At 38.8% G+C, this 23,225-nt stretch overlaps 1 protein-coding gene across 1 annotated transcript in view; it reads right to left on the bottom strand.

Moving 5' to 3' along the window:
• TGFBR3 (transforming growth factor beta receptor 3) overlaps window positions 1-23,225 on the bottom strand; it is a 111,656-nt gene that overhangs the window by 53,537 nt on the left and 34,894 nt on the right. The window contains exon 3 of the mRNA XM_042873837.1: window positions 13,585-13,769. Coding sequence (XP_042729771.1) covers window positions 13,585-13,769 — 185 coding nt within the window. The remainder of the gene's footprint in view (window positions 1-13,584; window positions 13,770-23,225) is intronic.

Raw genomic sequence — 23,225 nt, 5'->3', positions numbered from 1 at the left:
AGTTCATAGCACCTTCTAAACACTGCATACATTAACAGAAAGGTACTGGATATTTCCAAACCACCAACAAAATGTTTCTAATTAATAGCAGAAGAGCTAACTAGAAGTTTTCCCTTCCTTTTTATCATTTTCTCTGGCAGAACTCATACTGTTAAATATTTATGTGAGGCACTGCCCAGAAACCCCATTGGAAATTAGTGTGTTCAGCTCCATACAGCTACATATGAAGACATGCAAAATGCTGAACCCATTAACAAGCACAATGGTAAAATCCATTACTTTTCTGAACCTCCTACAGAGGCATATTATTATTCAAAATGATGGATCTATAGAGATAGTCTCCATGCGCTCTTGTAAGCTGACACAAACTTACAAAATACACACATTTTGTGCTTCTCAGCAACATACTACCTCAGCATGTCAGACAGCTCTACAAGAGCACTTTGGTCAAAAAACACCAAGAGAAAACTAAACCAGCACCATTAAGTATACTAAAACACCCAGTCCATTTAACAATCAGCTGACTGCTCTGTCCATATCGTTTTTAAAACATGTGAAGGAACAGCACATTAACCAAGCAGACAGCAGCATAATATCAGTACAGGGAAATAAGCCACTGTGGTCCAACACAATCCTTTGCTGCTTGGAAAGGGCTCATTTAAGTACTGAGCTGGTGTGTAACAGCATGGTCCCCTGCACGTTTCAGCAAGGCTCAGGTGCAAGAGCTGTTTGCTGTTTGCAGAGCAAAGCTGCTCTTCCTGGCATAAGTCTATTCTTCCCAGTTTCCTTTTGCATGCAAGTCACTACTTCAAATAAGTGACTAATTTGTGAAAAATACGACAAGTTGGAAAAAAAAATAAAATTAAATTAAGGCTATTCTAAAAATGCATACCACAAAACCTACCAATTCATTAAAATGTGTATACAAACAAAGAAAGGATGCAACACGACTAGGAAATGAGCCTCAGAGCAGCTTTGCCTTTCTTCCAGAATGAATCTTTCACTATATTTTATGAAAACTGTTTAAAAAAAACCAAAACCTTCAAAAAGACACATTTCACAGACACCATGTCTATTGGACAGAAGCTGGCATTATTTAGCCAGCTCCTTTTGCATGGGCTCAAGCTCATCACTACCGTCTGTCGACAGAGTTTGCAAAGTTCCTTTAAGGTCTCCGCAGATGCATGTGATAGCAGCAAGGTTAGGGCGGCTGTGGCAGCTCTGTTTCCCTGGAGATCACAGTTTCATGGATGGCTGAGTATTACCACAGCAACCAACTACAAAAACAGTCCATGGGCTCCTGCCCCATTACTCTGCTAAAGCAATTTGTACTACGTGAAAGGCAAGGGCACAAAAGTTGAAAACTGATCAAAGTAAACACTGCTGCTAAAAAGTACCATTTTGTTTTGCTGACTTCAAGGTATCAAATCACAGTCTGTGTTTTGTTCTAAAAGATGAAAGTCAAGTGCCAAGGATTTGCGAGGCTGAATTAACTATTCTAGCGTGAAGTCCTTAAGATAAATCCATAGCTCTTTTTCCAAAACAGCCATCATGAATTTGTGCTAATAAACCAGGACAAAATATGCTGTGTTGGACTGAATTAAGCTGCCTAGGCTAGGACAGCTGTTTCATACAACAGAAGAGGAAAACGAATTTTAACTCGCAAATCATGATCACGGAAACAGGTTTTCTGACTTGCTAGTGATGCATTGAAGATGGATTTATGACAACTTAATGCACAGCTGCAGAGATGAAGTTAATTGGTACTAAGCAGACAAGAAGAGAAAAGGGATTTTTTTTTTAAACGTATCACTGCCATTATAAGTGCTCTCAATCTGTCTAATATAATACTTATAGGACAAATTATTCTAAATTGAGAGAAAAGTTAATATGAAGAAGCTTATCTTTACAGTTCATTAGTAATACAGTGTATACTATCTACCATATATTAGTATATGTAGTATAAATACATTAGTGTATACTATCCACTATGAGATGTTTAGACATTCTATTGAAATTCACTCGAAAAATTTTAGTGCTAATACATTTGCTATAAAAGAGTGCAGTAAAGGATTAACCCACAAACCCACCTCAAACGGCGAGAGCTGGTACTGTGCATTTCTAAACACTATTTATCAATTGCTTTGGGAAGGACTTCTAGGCCATTTTATTTTTTCATTTTCAAGACGAAAGTAAAGAACAGCTGTACTCTTTACACAGGGACTAAGAGTTCCAATTGGAATACATATATTATCAATTTCTTGGTATTTCTGCTATGCTCCTATGCTGTTACAAATTTGATATCAAGCCAGCTATAGTAGATTGCAATGAACAGCCTTTACAAGCCAGCAGTTTCTGAGAGAGAGTTTGCAGATTTTTCCAGGAAAGACAAACTGTTCATATGGAATTATTGCTGAAAGAAATTTTGCCATCGCCACAGCTTTTGCCAGAGAGACACTAAGATGCCTTCTCCGTCAGGCCAGAAGTAAAGCGATGCTGCTGCTCAAGCAGCACTACCACAAAGCAAGCACACAGCAACCCCATGCAACCACATGGTGAGTAACACAGCAATGCCAGGAGAGAGCAGGGTTGTTTATTTTATCCTAAATGCATGGTTGTAAATGGATTGGCATTGCCTGAATCTTCTTGTCCACATCCTACAGAAATAATCAGATCAACTGAACAGCAGTTTTAGTTCAGTTGTGAAAATCATGGGAAAGATTCACCCTGGCACAATTCCACTGAAGCTCATGGCATTAGGCCAGAGATGATGTGGTCCCACACATTACCTAGTAAAAAAAGCATACTATTGTGCAATCTGCTGACCCTTATGATCTATCACTCACATGAGAATACTGGACTCCACCAAAGAGAAGGGGCAAGAGAACAGAATGTTTGACAAGGACAACCCCAGTGATTTAGGGCTCACTGCACACTCTTTGTTAGCAATTACTATCAGAATCCTTTGAATGCAAGGTGTTCGAAAGAGCATCACAGTAAAAAGAATACATTAGAGCACAGTAGCATGCTGTATGGCATCAACATACTGCTCAGCACCTGGCAAACATGTCATCTGTATCTTGTATCACACCAGTAACAACTTCTCCTCACTAGTACAAGGTAACTGTTCTGGTAACTTCAGGAACAAAGACTCTGAAAAGCCCATCCAGAAAGCACCAAAGGTCATACAGCATCACAAAGTTCTGATACAGGAACATTACAAATAACGCTTTTAAAAAACATCGGATCATTTCTAACCACAGCTCACTCACATAATTTATCTTTAGACAAAAAAGTAGCCAGTTAATTTCTAATGTTCTAAAACTGTTATTTTAAGCAGGAGCTGCCAAATGTAATCACATTATATTAGATGCTAATCATTTATGCAAATACATAACTAATCCAAAAATTAGGAGCAAAGCTGTCCCAGGACCAAAAAATTTGGCAAACGTGCAGGACAGTTACTGAAGTTCTGTTCACGTTAGAAAATGGTATTGCTTGAACAGCGCAGGAATAACAAAACAAGAAAGAAAAGTTAGCTTATATAAGGACAGCTATTTCAGAACACAAAGGGTAATAAGTCATACTTACACCACTACTTTTGCAACAATTTCAAAATTACAACCCAGTGTACTAATGGGCTTTTGGTAGGGATTGTACGTACGTGTTAACAGTACCTGAGCTTCCTTTATCTGTACTACACAAAATCCAGCTTTCCCCATGGGCATATATTTCAAAGCAATTTTTATGTCTTTGATATCTCTGGTATTGTTTGGTTTAGAGAACCAGAGATCTCCTGAAAAATTAACGTTTCAAAAACTTCAGGCTGCATCACTGGAGCAGTCTCTGTGCAAACATCTCTGCTCTGTCAGCTAAATTTCATCTCCAGATGTGATCCCCATCTCCAGCACCTGCAGAGCATGGCCTGCCTCTAGCAATCAGCCCTGCCATGCAATGGAAAGCCCACGCTCAGCCTTGCAAAGCTGGGACACAGCACCCATTCTTCCTTTGACACAAACTAGATGCTCCGACTCCCAAACATTAAGTGAAACCATTTGTGCCATCTGCCCTTCCACAAACCATCAGGCTTCCCAGCACTTGAGACCTAAAAACATGACAACCCACTCAGCTTTGCATAAATCAGTAGATGTCAATACTGTTCACATGCTGTATAATGAATCCCAAAGGGAAATTCCTTCTTTTATACATCTCGTGGGAGAATTTATTTTTGTCCTTACATATGGTTAAGGGCAGAAGATCCATTCCTGCAAGTCTTGAGTACAGTGTCTGCCTTACTGTTGTCCTAGTCACAAAATGGTATCACATCAGACTTGCAAGTTTTATTTTTAACAGTTAAGATAGAAGACTCATGAGAAAAGGATACATTTCTCCAGACAGTATTCTGCTCTGTACTTACGTGTACATGCATGGCTTAGCTAACCTCTTCTTTGGTGAATCACCTGAGCTGCAAGGTAAGTCGGATGTCTTACTCCTCCCTCCCATCCCTAAGCTATACTTGTGTTTTTGCATTAACACTGCCTAATGTCCTGAAAAAAAGCAGAAGGAGTAGAGGGACTAACATGTTTGAGTTGTTATGAGCACAAAATGTAAAAGCAGTTCCTGTTCCAAAAGAAATGCTTCTTACAGTGAAAAATATAAGATCACTATGTTCAGATAGAACAATTTTCCTTAAAGGCATTTGAGGTACTCTGAGTAAATCTACACAGACTTTTCAGATAAACAGAAGTTCCTGCTGCCTGCATTTTTAGCAACTTAGATATGCACTAGCCACACAACCAGAAACTACATGGCTGCATTAATGTACCACTGCAGCACTGATGCACCTCACTTGACCATGGGTTTCAATCATAGATCAGTTCAAACTAACTTCTGCTTGTAAGAGGCTTTGCTCCTCAAAGTTTTGCCAGACCACACATCGATCTAGATGAGTGGAAAACAGACACGCCATTCTGCAGGTGTCTTTCAGAAAGGCAGTCAAATAGAGAAGTGTAATATATGGAGTTCATGTTTTTACTGGACATATAAAACCAAATTCTTCCTTTCCAAGCCTGGGAAGAGAACAGCAGGCACATGCATGAGTCAAAAACAGAAAATGTAAGCAGCAGCACCAGATTTAGGAAATAGCTTTGTTTACGTTATTGTCACTAACCTATTAGTCTGAGTAAAACGTGCTGCAAGTGCGTCTGTAGTACCTAATTTGTGAGTAAAAGCACAAAGAAAACTGCCTTCAGAAGATTCAACAACTGCAGCCAATACATTTTCTTTTCTTTTCCCCTACCTTCAGGCAGGTCTTCATTCTTTCCAGTTTTTTACTGTTTTCAAACTTCAAAAAGAAAATTATAACTTTTAGTATGTACAAGCACGATAATATTTGGGGAATACTTCAGAGAATGAAATTACACCAAGTACTTGGAAAAAAAGCCCCAGGAACCAAATTTTCTCAGTTTAATCAGTTCTCTCTGTACATGTAAGACTGCTCAAATCTGTATACACTTGCAGAATCAAAGCCGTGAACACCTGACAAAACCTCCAAAGAATTGGTGAGGCTGTCACACAAGACATTTCACACACAGTGATACCATTCTGAGCATTTCTTATCTATACTGTCTTGCTGATTCTTGCTTGAAAAGAAATTCACTAAAGAAAACACTGTTGTGCTTTCCATCTAGCAGTGCAAAAATGGATTGCAGCTTCCTGCTTGCAAAGGTTCTCCACATAGCTCCAGTGAATTCTCAGAGCTTAATTTTGTCCCATTCTACGTATCCCTTGAAAGCCAAATAAGCAGTGGAGGCAACAATGCATGTTCTAATGGTCTACTCCGAAAAAAAAGAAAAAAAGTAGTAAGTGCCCCTGTGCTTCTCTACTAAACAACGACACAGTATAACACTTCCCAAAACTTCCCAAAGGGCCTTAAAATTTCACTTGAGCACTTGCATGCTTCATAGAATGCCACCACTGCCACGCTTTACTTGTATTACACAAGCACAACCATAAAAATGCTTCCATCTTTTAAACTGCCTAAACAACTGCTAAAGGGACACTGTCAACTATAAATTACCTATAATTCCTTCATACTTTTTAAAGCAACCTAAATTTCATCTATTTGTACCTCTTGGTGGTGCTATTTTCGCATCTTCACCCTGAAATAAGTTTTACCACTGTGGAAGTGCTCTGTTTATGTTTCACATGGAAAATGAGAATCTTGTGTAGAGAAACAAAAACTTGAGTGGATGAGAAGTGCTAGCAAAAGCACAGTCTATGTACATTAAAAACAAACAAAACAAAGTCTATTAAAATGTTTTTTCCTATTCTCACACCTTTCCACCACAGGTTTTACTTTCTCAGCTGATCCAGGAAAGTAAACATGAAGCACTGCAAGCTGCACTCAATTTATGTTGGAAATTTTCCCTGCTGCGAAGAACAACTGCAGAACAACTCCATCAATTCCAACTTTAGTGTCAAACAGACACTCCAGAGAACAACATAAACCCAGCCACTCATGGCAAGTGCTGCTTCAACATCTCCCTCATACACACACGTAAGCCCAAAACCAGACTGGAGCCTGCCCATCAAGTTTATGATATAAAAGGACTTCTGGAAACGCTATCATTTCTCTAACTATCTTTTATTGGTAAAGTAGCTATAGACAAAGAAGTAATTAATAAATATTCCAAGCCACATCAGATAGAAAGGGGTTTTAAGGAGGGAACTAGAGATCAAGAATTTGGATCACAGTTTATGATCAAAATCACAACACATGCATTTGCCTGAAAGAACATGTACATGTGCACAATGTACTTGTACACATATGAGAAGCAGAGAAGGAGGAAGACTGGTAAAGCCAGCAGTGAAGGCTGGAACAGCTGCCTAGTTCTCTCTACAATCCTGTAACAGCAAAGTAGCATCTGTGGGCACACACAGCAGAGGAAAACAAACATCAGTAAGACAGTCCAACTTTCAGCTCCTAACAGGATATTTTAAAGACAGTCAGCAAAACTGAAAACTCCAAGCAATCAGAAAAGTCACTCTGATACTTTTCCTTCGAACCCCTTGGCCTCTTGAAGTGGGCCTTGGCATTACTTCACACTCCGTTCCAAGAAGCTCTATGAAACAGAATAGGTCTCATTTTCCATGCACGGAAAATAATTCCATTTCTTGAATAAAAAAACACCAAGGGTTTGCCCTGCACTTTTCAAGTAGTGTGAAGTTACTGTTATCTCTTTAAGAGTAGTCAGGCACCAGGCAGTGCTCCTGCAGGACAGCAGCTCTGCACAAACAGCCTCTTCTGGCAGACACAGGACTTCCTTTGGCAGTTTTGGTGGGCAGAGTGTGAAATGATTGCCAAACTCAGTGACCAGCAATTCCTGAGCTGACTGAAAACAACCCACAGCAACTGCAGGCCAGGGCAAACAAAAAAACCCACATTAAAAAAGGCTGAATTTTATACAAGCACAGATGCTTTAAAGTGCTAAGAAAAAAAAAACGGTGGGGTATGGGAGGTTGGGGGCAGGAAAAGAGGGTTGTAAGCCTTCCTTGAATGAAGGCTGAGGTGTTTTTTGTTTTTAAAGATGTGGCAATGTCAAGCTCACTCATCAAAGCAATTAAGGTATCCCATGCTGTAGTCTTCTCTTTAGGGTTTACCCTCTCGCATTTGGAACAAAATGCTTTACTTCCAAGTTACTGTTCCTCTCATCTGAAGTCTCAAATCTGACTTCTCCATCCCCAGAGAAGCTGAACATTTTCCACCTCCTCCTCATCCCCAGATATTCTGGGCAGCACCACTCCTCTCTCAGGCCATCTCACTGCAGGTAATCCATGCCATGCCTGCTTCAGAAACCCTGTGTACCTTTGCATGGCCTCTTGCAAGTTTGCTGTCGTAGTTAGACATTCATTACTGCAGCCAAGCAAAGGTGTTCAGAAAACAGAGAAGTAAACTCAGCAATATACCTTTGCAATGCTGACGTCTTTTGCAGAAACAAAGGCACAGTACTTTGCTTTTATCTATGAAAGTTTCTTCTAGAACAGCAAGTATTTTTCTTCAAAACAGATCCCTTTGGCCTACCAGAGCCACCAAACATGCCCAAATGCAGCAGCATAAGCTTCCCACTGTACCACAGCTAATGAGTATAGGGCAGATGGAAACAGTATGTCAAACCAAGCAACATCCCCTGTATTTCCCAGCCTGAATTTTGTACCACATACTGTGATCAGCTTACTAGAATCATCACTTTGTGTAGCCAAGTGATACAGCAGTGCACAGACAGCATTGATGGTGACAGTGAAAACTGTGGTCTAGTTTAATCTCATAGAAATAAAACAACCTTTTTATTTCTGTGCCTTTTGATTCATTATGAATTTCAGTAGCGCATAGGATTACAATCCAATTCTTTCAATTTGGAAGAGGACAGACGAGAATCAAGTTAGGAAGAAGAGGTTGCCAGAAAGGTTTTAAGTCCACTCTGCCAGGTGCTTCAAAAATTCAAATAAAACCAGCCCATCTTTTCTGTCAATTTCAGACTATTTGGTCATGTTGACACTGAGAGCTCAGCACTAAAAAACTCAGGAGAAAAAGAAGCTCATTTTATATTTACTGAGCCTCAGACACTAAGACTAAAACACCTCAAATTGACATTTGATTGTCACTAAATCAAAACCTGTTTTAAAAAAACCACATTCTTAGAGGAAGAAATAAGCATAAACTGAAATAAAAGAAATGACTGAGTAACAAAAACTTCACTAACTACACTGTCAAATAACAAACTTTGAATTCCCTTCCTATGTGGTTGCCAAGATTTCAAGGCCTAGGTGCAGCAGGTTGGCACGTCTAACCACACTCAAAGCAAACCCCCTTTATTAGAGCTCTTTCTCAAGGCTTCCCTCAGATCTTTGTGTGCCTGAGCATGAAACAAATATTTCCACCAACATGGCCATGGCACGCTGTTGTGTAATTTGAGTAATCTAAGGAACCTTGCTCTGAAAATCATAAAAACAAAGCCTAAGGCCCAAAGGACAGAAAGAATAACAATCTATAAATTATGCAGGGAGAGAAATGAAAGTTAACGAGTACAATCAAGAGGAAGCGTGAAAAAGGAAACATGGTGATTATCCAAGCATTTGAAATTAAGAAAATTGGCATGGAAGTTATAATACCAAATGGTATCTGCCATGCTGTTTCTGCAGAGACTTCCGACAGTGTCATACTGTTGGCAATGGATTTCCACCAGGTTATAACATGCACACCTTTCTGCAAGACCACCACCTCACAGAACAGATGAAAAAAACAAACAAATAAATCTTGCTGTAAAGGTGACAAGATACCAAAGGCACATTTATTTAGACTCCACATGCACCGTATCCAATAACATAAGCACTGCTGTAAGCTACTAGAATATCTGAAAGTATTTAAAACCATTGAAAGCTTGGCCACCCAGTTCATTAATTTTAAGTACCTACACTTTATGGACAAATGCTAATGCAGCATCTGGCATATAAAAATGCACAGCTCAAAAATATAGCTGCATTCCTAGAGGTACGTTGAGACAAACTTTTGAAATAAACTTCAGAAAGTACTTTAAATAAACACATGGGGAAATCTAACCAATACATAGAAATCTAAGCAAAATGATCCAGGATCTTCAAAGTCCTAAAATTTGAATCATTCCAACACAGAATGACCCTGAATTCAGGATGCACAGCAAAAGTCAGGATGTAGAAAAATGTTATCAGGTGACAATTTCATTGTCTCTTCCTGCCCCATTTTTACAACTCTCCAAATTCTCAGAAAATACTACAATGTTGGACTTCAACAATTTTGCACATTATTTTATGGCTTTAAGCAGGCCAGCTCAGGAACCTGAAGGTACTTCCCTAGTAAGTGCCCAACTATAATAATTAGTCCACTCAATAGGAACTAACATGCATTTTAGTATCAGGTCTGCTCACAAAGGAAAATAATAAACTCTTATGAATTTGTTGTCACACAATACTGAGAAGAAAGACTGGAATTATTACAGCCTCAGAAGCGTTAATCATGATTATAAAAATAAAGAGGATTCCTCGCTTTTCCTGCCTTCATTTTGCATAACACATGTTAAACATCTGTATCAGGCATAACATCTTAAAGCTATTGAGGATGAGGATGTCAAGAAAACAATAGTGAATCTGTTGCCAGGAATTCTGATTCCGTGTAGTCACATGTATTCAAATCCTAAGTACCCACATGAGAATAATTTTACATTCCCCTGCTCCACCTTTAACTATTTCAGTTGTGACTGCATGCCTGAAGCAGATCAGAAACGCAACAGGCACTGAACAAAATAATGTCAGTTGATATTCTTAAAAGAATCTCACATCACTTGAAGACTCTATAACATATTTGTTTAAGAAGTGACTTTAATCTTAAAATAAAAAGCTTTTCTACACGCTTTTTTCTGGTGCAAATTGCTCGAAACATAACAATTCTTTCCCAGAATGAATAGCCTCACAAGAAAGCAAGCTCTTCTGAAAACTAGGAAACTTGAGCAGTAAAGACACCAAAAGCCACAGAGAAAGTTCCTGTAAGTGTTTGGCAGTTCTGGCTTTCAGCTGAGCCCCAGATCAGTACAGAAATGCACACATGCTCTCACTTCCCCAGGAATATTTGATCAAATAAAATAAACAAAGAAGGCTTGCATTTTTCATGCCAAGCTCAATAAAAACACTTGTGGCTATTACACGCACCCGTATTCTATTTCCTATGATAAAGCACAGCCAATATGAAGTGCCATAAAAGACAGTGCTAAGGAATATTTCAAAAACACTGAAACTTTTGGGGTTCTTTCTTGGAGAAAATGTCTTGACAGTCTCAACAAACAAGATGTCCTATCAACTAAGATAAACAATGTAAAATACAAATAAATTCCTTGGAGAACAGAGACACGATTGCAGCATTTCATGGCATGACCTTCTACCTATGAGATGTCAGTCTTAACCTGAAAGTGCTAAGTTATCAATTTAGATGTGCAAACTTCAGAATACATAATCCCACACATTTCTGGTCAGCCAAACCTTACTAATCATTAAATAAAGAAGTCTGCACATGTCACAGAGGAACACATTGCTCTGCCATGTCCTTCCCCTACATCAGCCACCCTTTCTAAGTTAAAGTTTGTGTATGTTTATTGTCTGTCTATTGTACACAAGTGCCAAGCAAGTTTAATTAATTAAACATGTATGTTGCACACTGAAGAGAACCAGGATAACTTTGTGAGTATGTTCTCCAAAGAATTTGCTATAGGAAATTTGCACTTCTTCCAGGATGTAAGAGATGTGTAATTTCACAGCATCTAGTACTAGTAGTATTTTGAGGCTGCAGATTCTACTAGTGTACTGTCAAAAAATATTTTTATACTGGAGTATATTATCTATACTGTGTGACATATCTCTACCTTTGCTATCAGTATTTGCAGGCAACAGGAAAAACCTCAGCTGGTAAATCAAATTAATTAATTTAACTTGAAGTGATGAGAAATTCTAGTTCAAGACAAAAGGGCGCTTGGAGTTGATCTGTACAATAATGGAAAAGATATTCACTTTTTATTTTCAGACTCCGGTCCTACAAGTAAAACCTGATCTTTCCAAGTTGTGTACACTCTCTTGCTCTACACTGTCACCAGCAAGCCTTGCTGTAGCTTCCCATTCATTTTCAGAGCAGCGATTTCTGAAGGCTGCAACTGGAAAATAGTTGGGAGCAGGTGGCTATGGGCTGCAATGCAGTATCCTTCTACTAGACAATAACTAATCTTTATGCATTTAAATTCTAATTTAAATTTTCTATCATGTTGTCAAGACAATTAGTACTAGCACAGCCTACAGCCTCGTGTGTATGTGACTCTAGTTCATGCTGTGTGTGCATAACTGTAAAAACTGCACTGCTACACAATTCACGGTAAGAGCATATTTTGACACGATAACATTTAGCTTCATGCAAATGTGAGCCTTGCAGTTGATTTGTTCTGGCCCCTTGGGAGATGCTAAAGCTGGAGTTCACCTACTTCACCTCACATTCAGGCACCCTTTGGCCACTAAGAATTTACAATTAACATTACATCAGGTCCCTACAGTGAGGATGTTCTTCTACATATTTTTAACAGAACTTGTGATTACCTTGTGAGACCTACCTGTCAGAGTAAATCTGTCTGAAACTTTCCAACAGATTTAAAAGTTCCTGGGTGACAAGAGAGGCACTAATAAAGGCATAGCAGAACTACATAAGGCTTTTGGTTTCCATAAGAAACTACACTGCACAGGTTTCAACTTCAAACAGTTTTTCATGCCTAAAAAGCTGGCTGTAAAAAGGGTAGTTATAGTCATTCACAACAACCCAATGCCTTACAAGTTTTAAGATAACAACAATAGAATCTCTGCTCCTCATTCTCAGAAGAAAATATTATTTTTCTATTCATTCTATGACAGTTGAACTGAAGTTGATCAGACATTTTTGATTAAAGGCCATCAATGAGATGCCTTCCAAATAAAACAGTATCTTCTCTTTAATCATACACTAGACCTTTCAGGCAGTGTAAATACTGAAAACATACAACAGCTGAAGTTCTACAGATGCATACACTGAACACTGAATTAAATACAGTACAAACACAACAAGGCTGCTATTGAAGTCAGAGGAAAAACTGATTATGGCCAAGAGTATCTGCCTGAATTGAACACACTATAAAAGATTCCACTTACAAGTTCTTCCAGCACAGATTTAGACTCTCTTTTCCTAAGCTTCCATATGATAGAACATCATCTTTGTTCTTTCATCACTAATTCTACTAACTGTGCACACACACGCTGCTCTCACGGGAAACAGTGCTCAGGATTTGTGTGTGTAATAACTGTAGGAACATGAACTAAGAAACTCAGCTGTTGTGGCATGCAATGTTTTCTTTTCACTTCAGCACTTGGTTTTGATAGTAAACAACAGTACTGCAGAAGTTAACATCAAAAATTTTCTTCTCCTGCTGCTGCTTCCAGAGCAGCTTAAGTTCTTGCCAGTCTCTCCAAGTGCAATGTATATAAATAAGTAATTGGATTGTACTTAAGAACTATCATAATCAGCAACACTTGCTATCTGCTCAACATTCCCCACTCAGTGAAGCACTAAAGATGTATTACAGGGCTATAAGAATCTGAACTTTAGTATTTGTTTATAGTGGTCGTGGCAAGAATCCAAAGGTATTCATGTTAATTTACAACACATTTAGGTAAATGATCTGGCTTTGAAGACAGCCAATTCTGTAAAGGCCTCTTGTAGATCCCAATCTGTTTCTTATTTCCTTTGCCCACCCCACCAACTTTTTAAACTATACTTCGTGGTTGTGAAAGGTGACAGAGAGAACAACTGGGTATGGAAGTAGTTTACTCCTATGACATGCAAAGCATATGTGGACAATACCAATGCAAGCTGCACATGCTTCTTTGCATAGTCTGGATGTTCACAATTCAGAAAATAAACTTAGAATAATCCCATTTGCAGACACACTTTTAGTCATGGATCTGGAAGAAAAGCAATTACTCCTTTACCTCTCGTTCATGATGGTCGAGACCTTCCTCAGGATTTCTGAGATTGAGGACATGCACCTCTTGTGGTAGGCCTGTTGTGCCTCGGCTTGCACAGCCAGATAAGACTGTGAAACTCTCCAATAGAGCATGGACTGGGTGTGAACTGTTAACAGGAGATAGCACACACTCACTCCTTGGCACAGGACCTGCAGGGGAAGAGACAGACGCATATCATTTAGAGAAAAAAAGCAATTCACAGATTCCATCTGTCAAATAATAAAGTCCCTTCTGGTCACAAAACCAATGGGAATACTAACAGAGATATCATGTTTATTATCCACATTATGAACAAATTTTAATTTAGCATATTCTCCTGAATATGTTAAACTCTTAAAGTATTTCTCTGAAAGTCTGAATTTAAAATACATTATTTAAAATTGAAGATAGTGTTGTCATTATCAGAAAGGAAATTAAGGAAGGAAAAAAAAAAAAAAAAGGATGACAAAAATACCCTGAAGGAGAAAAAGAACAGTTAGGGTGGTTAGGAGGAATTGGTTAGTCTTAGATATGAATTATTTGCTTATGTCAGACACTGTTATCTCCAAACACTGAAAAATGCAACTATGTATATACAACAATGAAAAAGTTAATCTCTAGTATAATGTAATTCCAGCAGGAAGGATTTGGGCAAGTTGCATATGTTGCTTTTGAAGCACTGCTGATTTATGGTGAACACCATTCAAATCCACTGGACAAAACAGAAGTTTATCACATGATAAAATGAAATGTTTGTTTACTGAGTCTATTTTGCGTCTGACAGCAATTATCTACACTGATAACGGATATCTAGTCCAAAACAGAGTGTACGCCCTTTTAAATAATCACCAGAGCATGATGCAGTGCTGCACTCTCATATAGTACGTGAGACAGTGTGATGTGATACAACAAGATACGGCAGAAGCTGAAACATACGGAAAAGTTTACATTTGAACTATATCTCAGGAAACTAAAGCAAGACAAATATTTATGAAAAGCAGCCTTGCTTTTCCAAAATGGCTCAAACCCACCCCTGACAGTAACAGATACAGTATGTTTTGGATTCAGGAGGTCACAGGAGAACGCCAATTGACTTAACCCCTAATTTGCACCAGAGTCAGCTAGATAAGAATTAGACAAACTAGTCAGTCCAAAAGCTACACTGTATAAAGGAGAACCACAAAGCAGAACTCTGATTTCTCTGGCTGGCATGCAACTACAATGAAAGGAAAATGTTTCTTTAAAAATATATATATTATTAATAATAGTAATATAAAGTTCACAGTGAAAGAAAAATGCATAAATGATCAAATAGCAGAGCTCTTTCTGTTTTTGTGAAATCTACATCCAGCAATCTAGCTAGCACTAGAGATCATTTGACCTGGGTGTACATGTTTAGTTATATTAGGACTGACTTACACTTTGCTGGTTAAAAAGATAGCTCACTCAAGATACAGTTAGCAACCGGCCATTTAAAGCCAAAGACCATCTTAGAATAGATGTTTTTACAGAAAAAACAAGGCCACTGAGAATGGTGATACTTCCGCAGTGCCTTGGGTTGTGCATGTCTTGTCCTGCAGAAGGGGCTGCTCCTGAGACCCACTGGTGCATGCTATGTATCCTGCCAGCTCTCAAAGAATGGGAGCAGTTATTAAAGGCAGTGCTGCAGGCATAAATTACACATGCCTGTGCTTGGGATGCAGAAGATAAACAAACTTCCTGTTCTCTGTATGAGGAGCTTGGTATTAGCACTGACTGGCTGCATGGGGGATTGCAGGTTTGTCTTTTTGCTACTTTTTAAGAATATGCATGTAAGATGAAAGCAGTCCAAGCAGTGACACTCAGTTTAAAAAATAAATAAACAAAAATAAACTGAGACTATTGCCCTTTGTAACAGTTGAAACATTCAGAATTTGCAATAGAAGTATCGGCAGCAGCAAGCGCTCATTTTCTTGATGTACAAGTGCAGATCAATTAGCCCAACCACTGACGTGCAAGTCCTGCAGCAGAACAAATTATTACACAATCTGCACATAAAAAGAATTTCTAAATATGTGCGTTTCTTGGGCTAGGGAACAAACTGAGAGCCAAGGAGCAGCCATGTGTTGAATTGCTTTTCTTGCAAACTAGAGTGGAGTTGACATGTGTAAAGAAGCCTTTACCATAACAGAGAAAAAAAAAAAAGAATCAGGGAAAGAGAAAATTCATACAAATATAAGCACACGCCAAAAAGAAATAGCAGCATGGGGGAGAGGTCCCAGAAAAGTATGGGGCAAGATAGCCTGTATATAAAGGACAGAGAGAAAAGAAAGTCTGGCACGGGAATAAAAAGCTGTAAGACTTAGAACAGGATGGAAATGGAGTTGCTGACAAAAAACATACTTTTAGCAAAAGTTCAGGAGAAAGCGCTAATACCTCCCTCCTGGCACTTGATCCCCTCCTGACTACCTGTTTCCATGCAGTACACATACCAGCCCTCCCCTTCAGCCGGTCTTTATTCGATACACGTTTGCCACACTAGAGGAAGTTGTGTGTTTTTCCCTATCTCTGTAAGGCTCATCTACAGGAAGGTGATGGTGACCAATAGAGGTGTTAATTTACCACAGCCCTGAGCTTTCTATAATGTCCTCTCCTCCCTGGCACCCCCAGGCGCGCTAGGCAGAGCTCCGCATGGCAGGCTTTGCAAAATGGAAACACTCACAGAAGGGAGTAGCAGTTCACATTCTGGATAACGACGTGCAGCAGGGCTTATCTACACAATGACAGGCAGACGGAGGCATGCCCACACTGCCTGCTATCCATCCAATCTGGAGGCTGGCCAGAAATCCTGCAGAACGCATGTAACCCCTCTGGCAGCACACCCGAGCGGCATACCAGGCCGCACAGGGCTGGCTGCCATGGGTCCCAGGCCACACGAGTGTGGCCCCTTGACTCCTGCACACGAGTTGGCTCTGGGCCTGCCAGCACAGGGCTGGCCTCAATGCACAGCAGACAAGCTGCGTGTCCAGCACTGTGAACTACCCACCACCACTGCAACAAAGCAGCCATCCTATCTCCAGGCCCCAAAACAATCTCCTACCTTTCTTGTACATTCTCCTCCCTTCCCCTTTGCATCCTTGAGCAACTACGCTCCCAGTGCCACCACTAAGTGCACACATCAACGTTTTCTCTTTGATTCACTGCAATTTCTGTCAGCTCTGTACATCATTCCCTTAAATCACAGCTCTTCTGAGAAACTCGGTGCAAGAAACCAACATTTTTGGGAAGGAGATGGAGAAGGCAAATGGGAGTTATTTCTTCTGACAGAGTTGCTTTCAGTCCATTGTTAGTGACGAAAATGCAGCCTCTGAAAGTCTCTGGAGATCAGAATGGCTACTGAAGGCTAGCTCCACTGTATTCCAACTGCATACACTGTCAGATTACCCAAATACAGAAATGTATGATGGGGTAAGTAACACAGGCTTACACTAGACGTTGCATTTCTGCCAAGTTTTGCATAGGTGTTTGTGTAGAAATGTCCCTGGTCCACACTCTTCCTAGGAGCTTTCAAAGAGCTCAAGACTCAGGAATATTCTCTTAAATGTGCTGGCAATTCCTCTGTATCACAAAGTCCACCGGCACCCAGTCTGTACAGCTATGAGACAGTTCTTTCCGCCACATGCCCTCCATTTATGCTTTCTTTCAGTCTCTTTACATTAGACAAGCCCCAGCCTGAGCTACCCGCTCACCACTCAATATCAACATCTCTTTCCAGCATTACCTACTGCACCTGCAGGTCTTGTCTCATGCCACTCCAATGCACTGGCAGGAGCTCTCCTTTCTCCAAATTAACTGCTATCTCTCTTCCTGGCTCCTCTCAGACTCCTCCCACTGATATTCCTTCCATCCTCCTGCCACACCACCTTCCTGTGGCTAAAAATCTACTTACTTCTAGGTAGTTTAAATACTACAGTGTGTATTTACAACTCTGAGGAGAAAAACAAACAAACACCAACAGAAAGCCCTTTCTATGACACCACTAATCCATTCGTATCACCTCTGCAATATCTGCTTGTCTCTGAAAGCCAATACAAAACCACATTTCTCCAGTTTGTGTAGCTGCAAGCCTTTAGGATTCACTCCTTATCCTACTGAGAATATAAATGTGTAACGTACAGTCATTGTTTGGCTTTTGTTTCACTACTACTGATTTGGACTATGTATTCGTTCAGTGAATACACTGAATTTAGTTACAGTTAGCAAATCCTGACTCTTATAACGATTATATCTTAACTGTGTAATGCCTGCAAAGTCTTTTGAAGGAAGAAAGCAGGTTAGGTAGTTTTATAACAACTTTACTGCAAATGTGCTTTACGATGGCAAACGTTAGTGAATTTAGAATTTTAAAGAACTGTTCAGTGCTTAATTATCTTCCACTTCCAATTAATAAGAAAACCTTTAAGAAAATCTTAACGCAGATCCAACCTTATTTGGTATGAACATCTGGAATGTATTCAATACAATTTCAGAATCTTGTTTCCCATATCATCCATGTTACTAATGAGTAACACGTGTTCTAAGAAAGCAGCAGAAAAGGGAGTAAACACGACATAGGGGAGTGCACAGTAAGTAGGTTGTATCATCCTTCTTTGCTAAGACTCGCTAAGAGCTATAATGGATTTTATTTGAATAATAAATGCTAACGTACTTTCTGTTGTATTTCCATGGAGATTTCTATATTGCTGAAAAGTGTGATTAGCTCCTGAAAATTACATGAATCTCTGCTGTGGGTTCAAAAGCACATTAGCATGGTTCCCATATGTCACACAAGAGGACACAAGACACACCAATGGTATATAACACTCCTCAGTAGAACAATAGATTTAACCTAATTAATTTTTGAATGTGGCAATGACACACATCTAGTCATTATAAATAAAGACAAAAAAATCCAAATCCAGACTTGAGAAACACCAGGGATTTCTGTGCTGTCAGGTACAAAGCAATATAAATGACTGCAGATCTTGCTAGAATTCATCACTTTAACATTGAAAAGCAAGCCCTAGAGGAGGCTAGCTATCAGAGCAGTGATTTCAGTATGCCCAAATGCCAGACTTCTGCAGAAGCTCTTTTGGAGAAGGTTAATTTAAGAGCTTTTCTTATATTAACTAGTCACAGTGACAACTGGGACAAGAAGGAAAGAAGAGACAAGATCCTCAAACCTAGTTTTGAGAGACAGCAAAGTTCTGAAAAACAAGAGGACTAAAAGTCATTTTCTCCAGAACTGAAAAGCTTAAAATTCATTGCAGAGCATCTAAGCAAGCTTAGTAATAATTTCTTCCTAAAACCTTTACCACTCAGTTCTGAAAGACATAGCCACACAGATGAAGAGCACTATTCTATACGAAGCAATGCTAACACCTATACATCCTTTTTCCCCATAAAGGATTCTTTTCTAAGGTAGCATTGATACAAAAAAGTACACAAGGATTGGGGCAAACAAGATCCACAAGTGTAAATATAACTTGGACCTCCCACACGCAACCTCACATCTTCTCTTGAGAGTCCAACATCATTGTGTTTCGACGCCATTAGATACATGCTAAGGACTGAGGAACCACTAGAAAGACTCGTCATTCATCCCAAAACTTTCCAGTAGAGCTAGGTGAAAACACTGAAAAACAATTAATTGCTGGCAAGTTTAATAGAATCACAACACTAATACCCACAAGAGTCCCATCTCAACAAATGAGATCTCTCTGAGGATCTACAGAATTACTGGTCATGGAAGTGGCCCCATTTGCCACTATCTCATTTGCTAGATAGCCAACAAAGCCTTGACATTCAGTTGCCCAAAGAGTTAATAAATGATAAATAAATAAAGATAGAGGCATTGTACTGAAAACACAAAGACAGTATAGCTGTAGTACATAAAGCTTGATAAGCCTCCCTTCACATCCTTAGCTTTCAGGGAGTTGCTTGTTTTTTGCTTGTTTTGGTTTTGGTTTTTTGTTTTGTTTTACTGCTATATCTAGTATTGGCTTCTTGTCAGAAAAAAAAAAAAAAAGCATTTTTGATGGTGGAACTAGTTTTGATTGAATTACTACAAGGACAAATGGAAAAGGTTTAAAATTACAATGGAAAGGTTCATGGACAAATTGTGGCCATTTCTGAAAGAACAAATCAAAAGAAAAAAGAGCTGTAAATGGGTTTGTAGAGGGTCTCAAAAACCTCAGGCTCCACATGTATCTATTTAAATTAGGGAGCTATAAAACTTGAACTGAGAAGAAAAGTATATCCTTAAGAAATATTCAATACAGATGGCAACATTTCGTTGTAGATGGAGTTAAAAATGTACAAACAATATTAAAAACATGTGCAGAAACAGAGGTTCCCCATTCCAAAGCTCAAAGCCTGCTAATCTTCAGAAACTCCATTTCATGCACTCTTGCTCTTTCCCTCTTCCTCCAAAGGAAAAGAAAACTATCTCCTGGAAGATAACATTCCAACTTAACACTGACTTCTAATGCAAAAGCTACATGAAATCAGAACTTTGCTCTATGTGTTCTTAACTCACAATTATTACTCCAGAATTAATTGCCATTTCATTATCAGCAATTCTGTTCCAGACACATTCTGCATTTGGGCCCAACATTTCAATATAACAACATACTGAATTTCTCCACCTGCAACGTATTTTGATCCTTTATTTTCCTGCACTTTTTCTAGACATTTCTGTTATGCATAACAAAGTCTATCTAGCATCTTCTGTTTGCCCATTCTGAGTCACTCAGATCTACAGATGACAGATCCCATACCATTTTGGGGTTGCAGTTATGCTTGGTATACACTCCAGCAGCTGGTTTTTTTTTTTTGTTTGTTTGTTTGTTTTTTACTTTTACATCTCTCTAGAGAATGTAATGGAAAAAAATCTCCTTTCCTGCTGCTGCTAGGTACTGGTGAAAGCATGAGGCTCATCTCCCTGTTGCAGCAGGGGTGACCAAGCCTCACTTGTTACATGCGTGGATCTCACGTTTTTCCCATGATGTAAAATTTCAAATTGCATCTTGCAAGCAATAAATACTTCCTTCTACTTTCAAACATAAGCACCTAACAACATTTTGTCCTTATAAGGATGTAAAATTAATGCACATTAAATTGGAGAAGTTAACTATTTAATCAAACTCAACTTCTGTAGCAATGTACTAGCTGCTACTTAAGAAAGCAGAATTGTACCTAAATAATTAAAGTATCCATTTTATGAAAAATGTAAATGACATTCAAATTTATAAAGCAAAACTCATTTTGATAATTGCACAAGCAAGGCGAGGGTAGCTGACGTCAATACGTCGGTATCTTGTTCACTAAATAAAACCCTAAGTGTCTAAATAAGACACATATTAAGCTAATTAAATAGAAAATGCAAAGATTGAAAAGTCTATTTGGTTTAACATCTGCCGAGCAGAATTTTAAGACATTCCAGTGCATGAGACATAATCTTCGAAAACAAACATCTGTACCTAAAAAACAAAGAAGTCTTTCAAAGCAGATGTACTGCAGCACGTAAAGTATCACTGTAATCAATGAGCTGCATTTTCTGTAACTTCCACTGCACTTATTCCTGACCAAAGTACTGTCAGAGCCCTAACTTCTCTTGAGATCTGCAACAAAACACTGCTTATAGGATCTATTCTCAAGTATTTTTCCACACTTAACGCACACGCAGTCTCGTACACATGCTCTCCCGCTCTTTCATCCCTTCACCCAAGTATTTGGAAAACACACCGCTAATATAAGACCATCTTTTAATCTGTACAAATAGAACAGCATGGATGTGTCGATATTTGTTTAAATAAACCTTGGAAATACATTTTTTGTTTTCCATGCCAAATAGTTCACCACTGTTTCAGATAGGGTTGCTGACTTTTTCCTGTAGTTATCCTCGAGCAGCAGAAAAGAGACAAGTTTTCAGCAAACAAATACAAATGAAAAATACAAATATAGGTGATACTTTTACACAAACCTCAGGTCCCATGGAGCCCCTGTCCTTTTCCCAAAAGCTGCAAAAATTAATCAAGTGTGGTTTCCCCCCAGACACATCTGTATTTCAGAAAAGCATGAATTCCATCAATACTTGTATCAAGATACAAAACCTAAACTGCAAGAAAATATTACATCTCAACAGGCTGAACGGAAAAATCAAATGTAGCATTCAGTTTCATCAATTTTAATTAATCAAGTAATCAAGTTGTCTCCCGAACCATTATTAAAAAAAGATGAAGAAGAAATGAGTAAACAAAAGCATTTCTAGCATTCCTTGCTCTTTATTTCAAACAACATGTAAGGTTTTGTTGTTGTGAAAGTCTCTTTCCCCAGAGATAGCCCATAAATTGTCACAGACTTATCCCTTCTTACTGTATAAAGGATAGGAAGTTGTATGGAAACAATGAATGGAAGTACACTTTTTTTCTTTTTTTTTTTTTTTAAATCAGACAACGACAGGAAGCATTTGGCTTGGTTTACATTAGAGCTCCATACTGGGGCCAAAAGGAAAACTTGCTTAGAGCAAAAACAGGTTTCAAAACCATTATATTTTTAATGAATCGGTATAGAAACTCCTCAAACCATCCTACTCACATTGCTATTGTTATCGTAATCCTGAAAATGAGTAAATTAAACATAACAGAGATGGGAATTCCAGACTTTACAAAGTCAGTTTCAAGAACAAGAATCTTACTTTTATGATCAGCCACACAGGAATTCATGCATCATCAGATACCATGCACAAACACACATGAAATCCTAGATCAGACCTCAGTGGTCTCTGCTTACCCAAGAAAACAAGTCTTCTGAGTCTCCCTTTCTCAGCCAAATTGCAAATTTGGCAATATTTATACAATATTTAAATTGCAAATATATATTTCCGTTCTTTGTATGCTTTTAAAAAACACCGATACAAGTTCTAATGACTTTCAAACCAAGACAAATGCTGAATTATGCAAGAAACTGACAATAAAATTCTTGTCATTACCACTGGGTGTGATCTTGCTTTGATACTACAACATGGGAGGAGCAGAGGAATTACCTTTCTGTGATGAACCAGTCATCTATATAATTTGGTATCTGATCGCAGGTAGCATCGAGAGTATCACAAAGTACGAAGACAAAGGTATCAAAATACACAACAATAGTAAGATCACAGAACGTATTCACTTGCTGGGAAGGTGAGGAAGGATTTTGTTTTGTTTTGTTCTTTAAATTCAGATCAGAATGTCTTCAAAAACCTTGTGACACTTTTTTATAAACACAAGTAGTCACACTCTTCATGCCTACCTGCTTCAATTTGGAACTACATACACAGCTCTTCTTTTGCTCAAAAATATGTGGCCCTATATCGGTTGTCTAAGAGACAATACCATGCAGTGAAAGGAGTTTATTATGTCCAAAGCTTTATCTAATGGCTGACAAGAGCCACCTCAAGAATATCAGGAAAGATAAAAGGAGGGCCTCAGAAACAGCAAAAGCCAGAGGGAAGAAAAAAAACAAAACCACACAGGCTTGGGGGAAGACTGCTCCACAGCTTTAAGAACACCAGCCCTTTGCTAATTAAAAATAACAAGATTGTGAGTTCAGTTGAAGGCTGAATT

This window comes from Lagopus leucura, unplaced genomic scaffold (genome assembly GCF_019238085.1).
Source record: "Lagopus leucura isolate 7727_CA_CO unplaced genomic scaffold, USGS_WTPT01 Super-Scaffold_100009, whole genome shotgun sequence".
Taxonomy (NCBI): Eukaryota; Metazoa; Chordata; class Aves; order Galliformes; family Phasianidae; genus Lagopus; species Lagopus leucura.
Note: the sequence above shows the minus strand (reverse complement) of the source record. Positions and strands in the feature narration are given on the sequence as shown.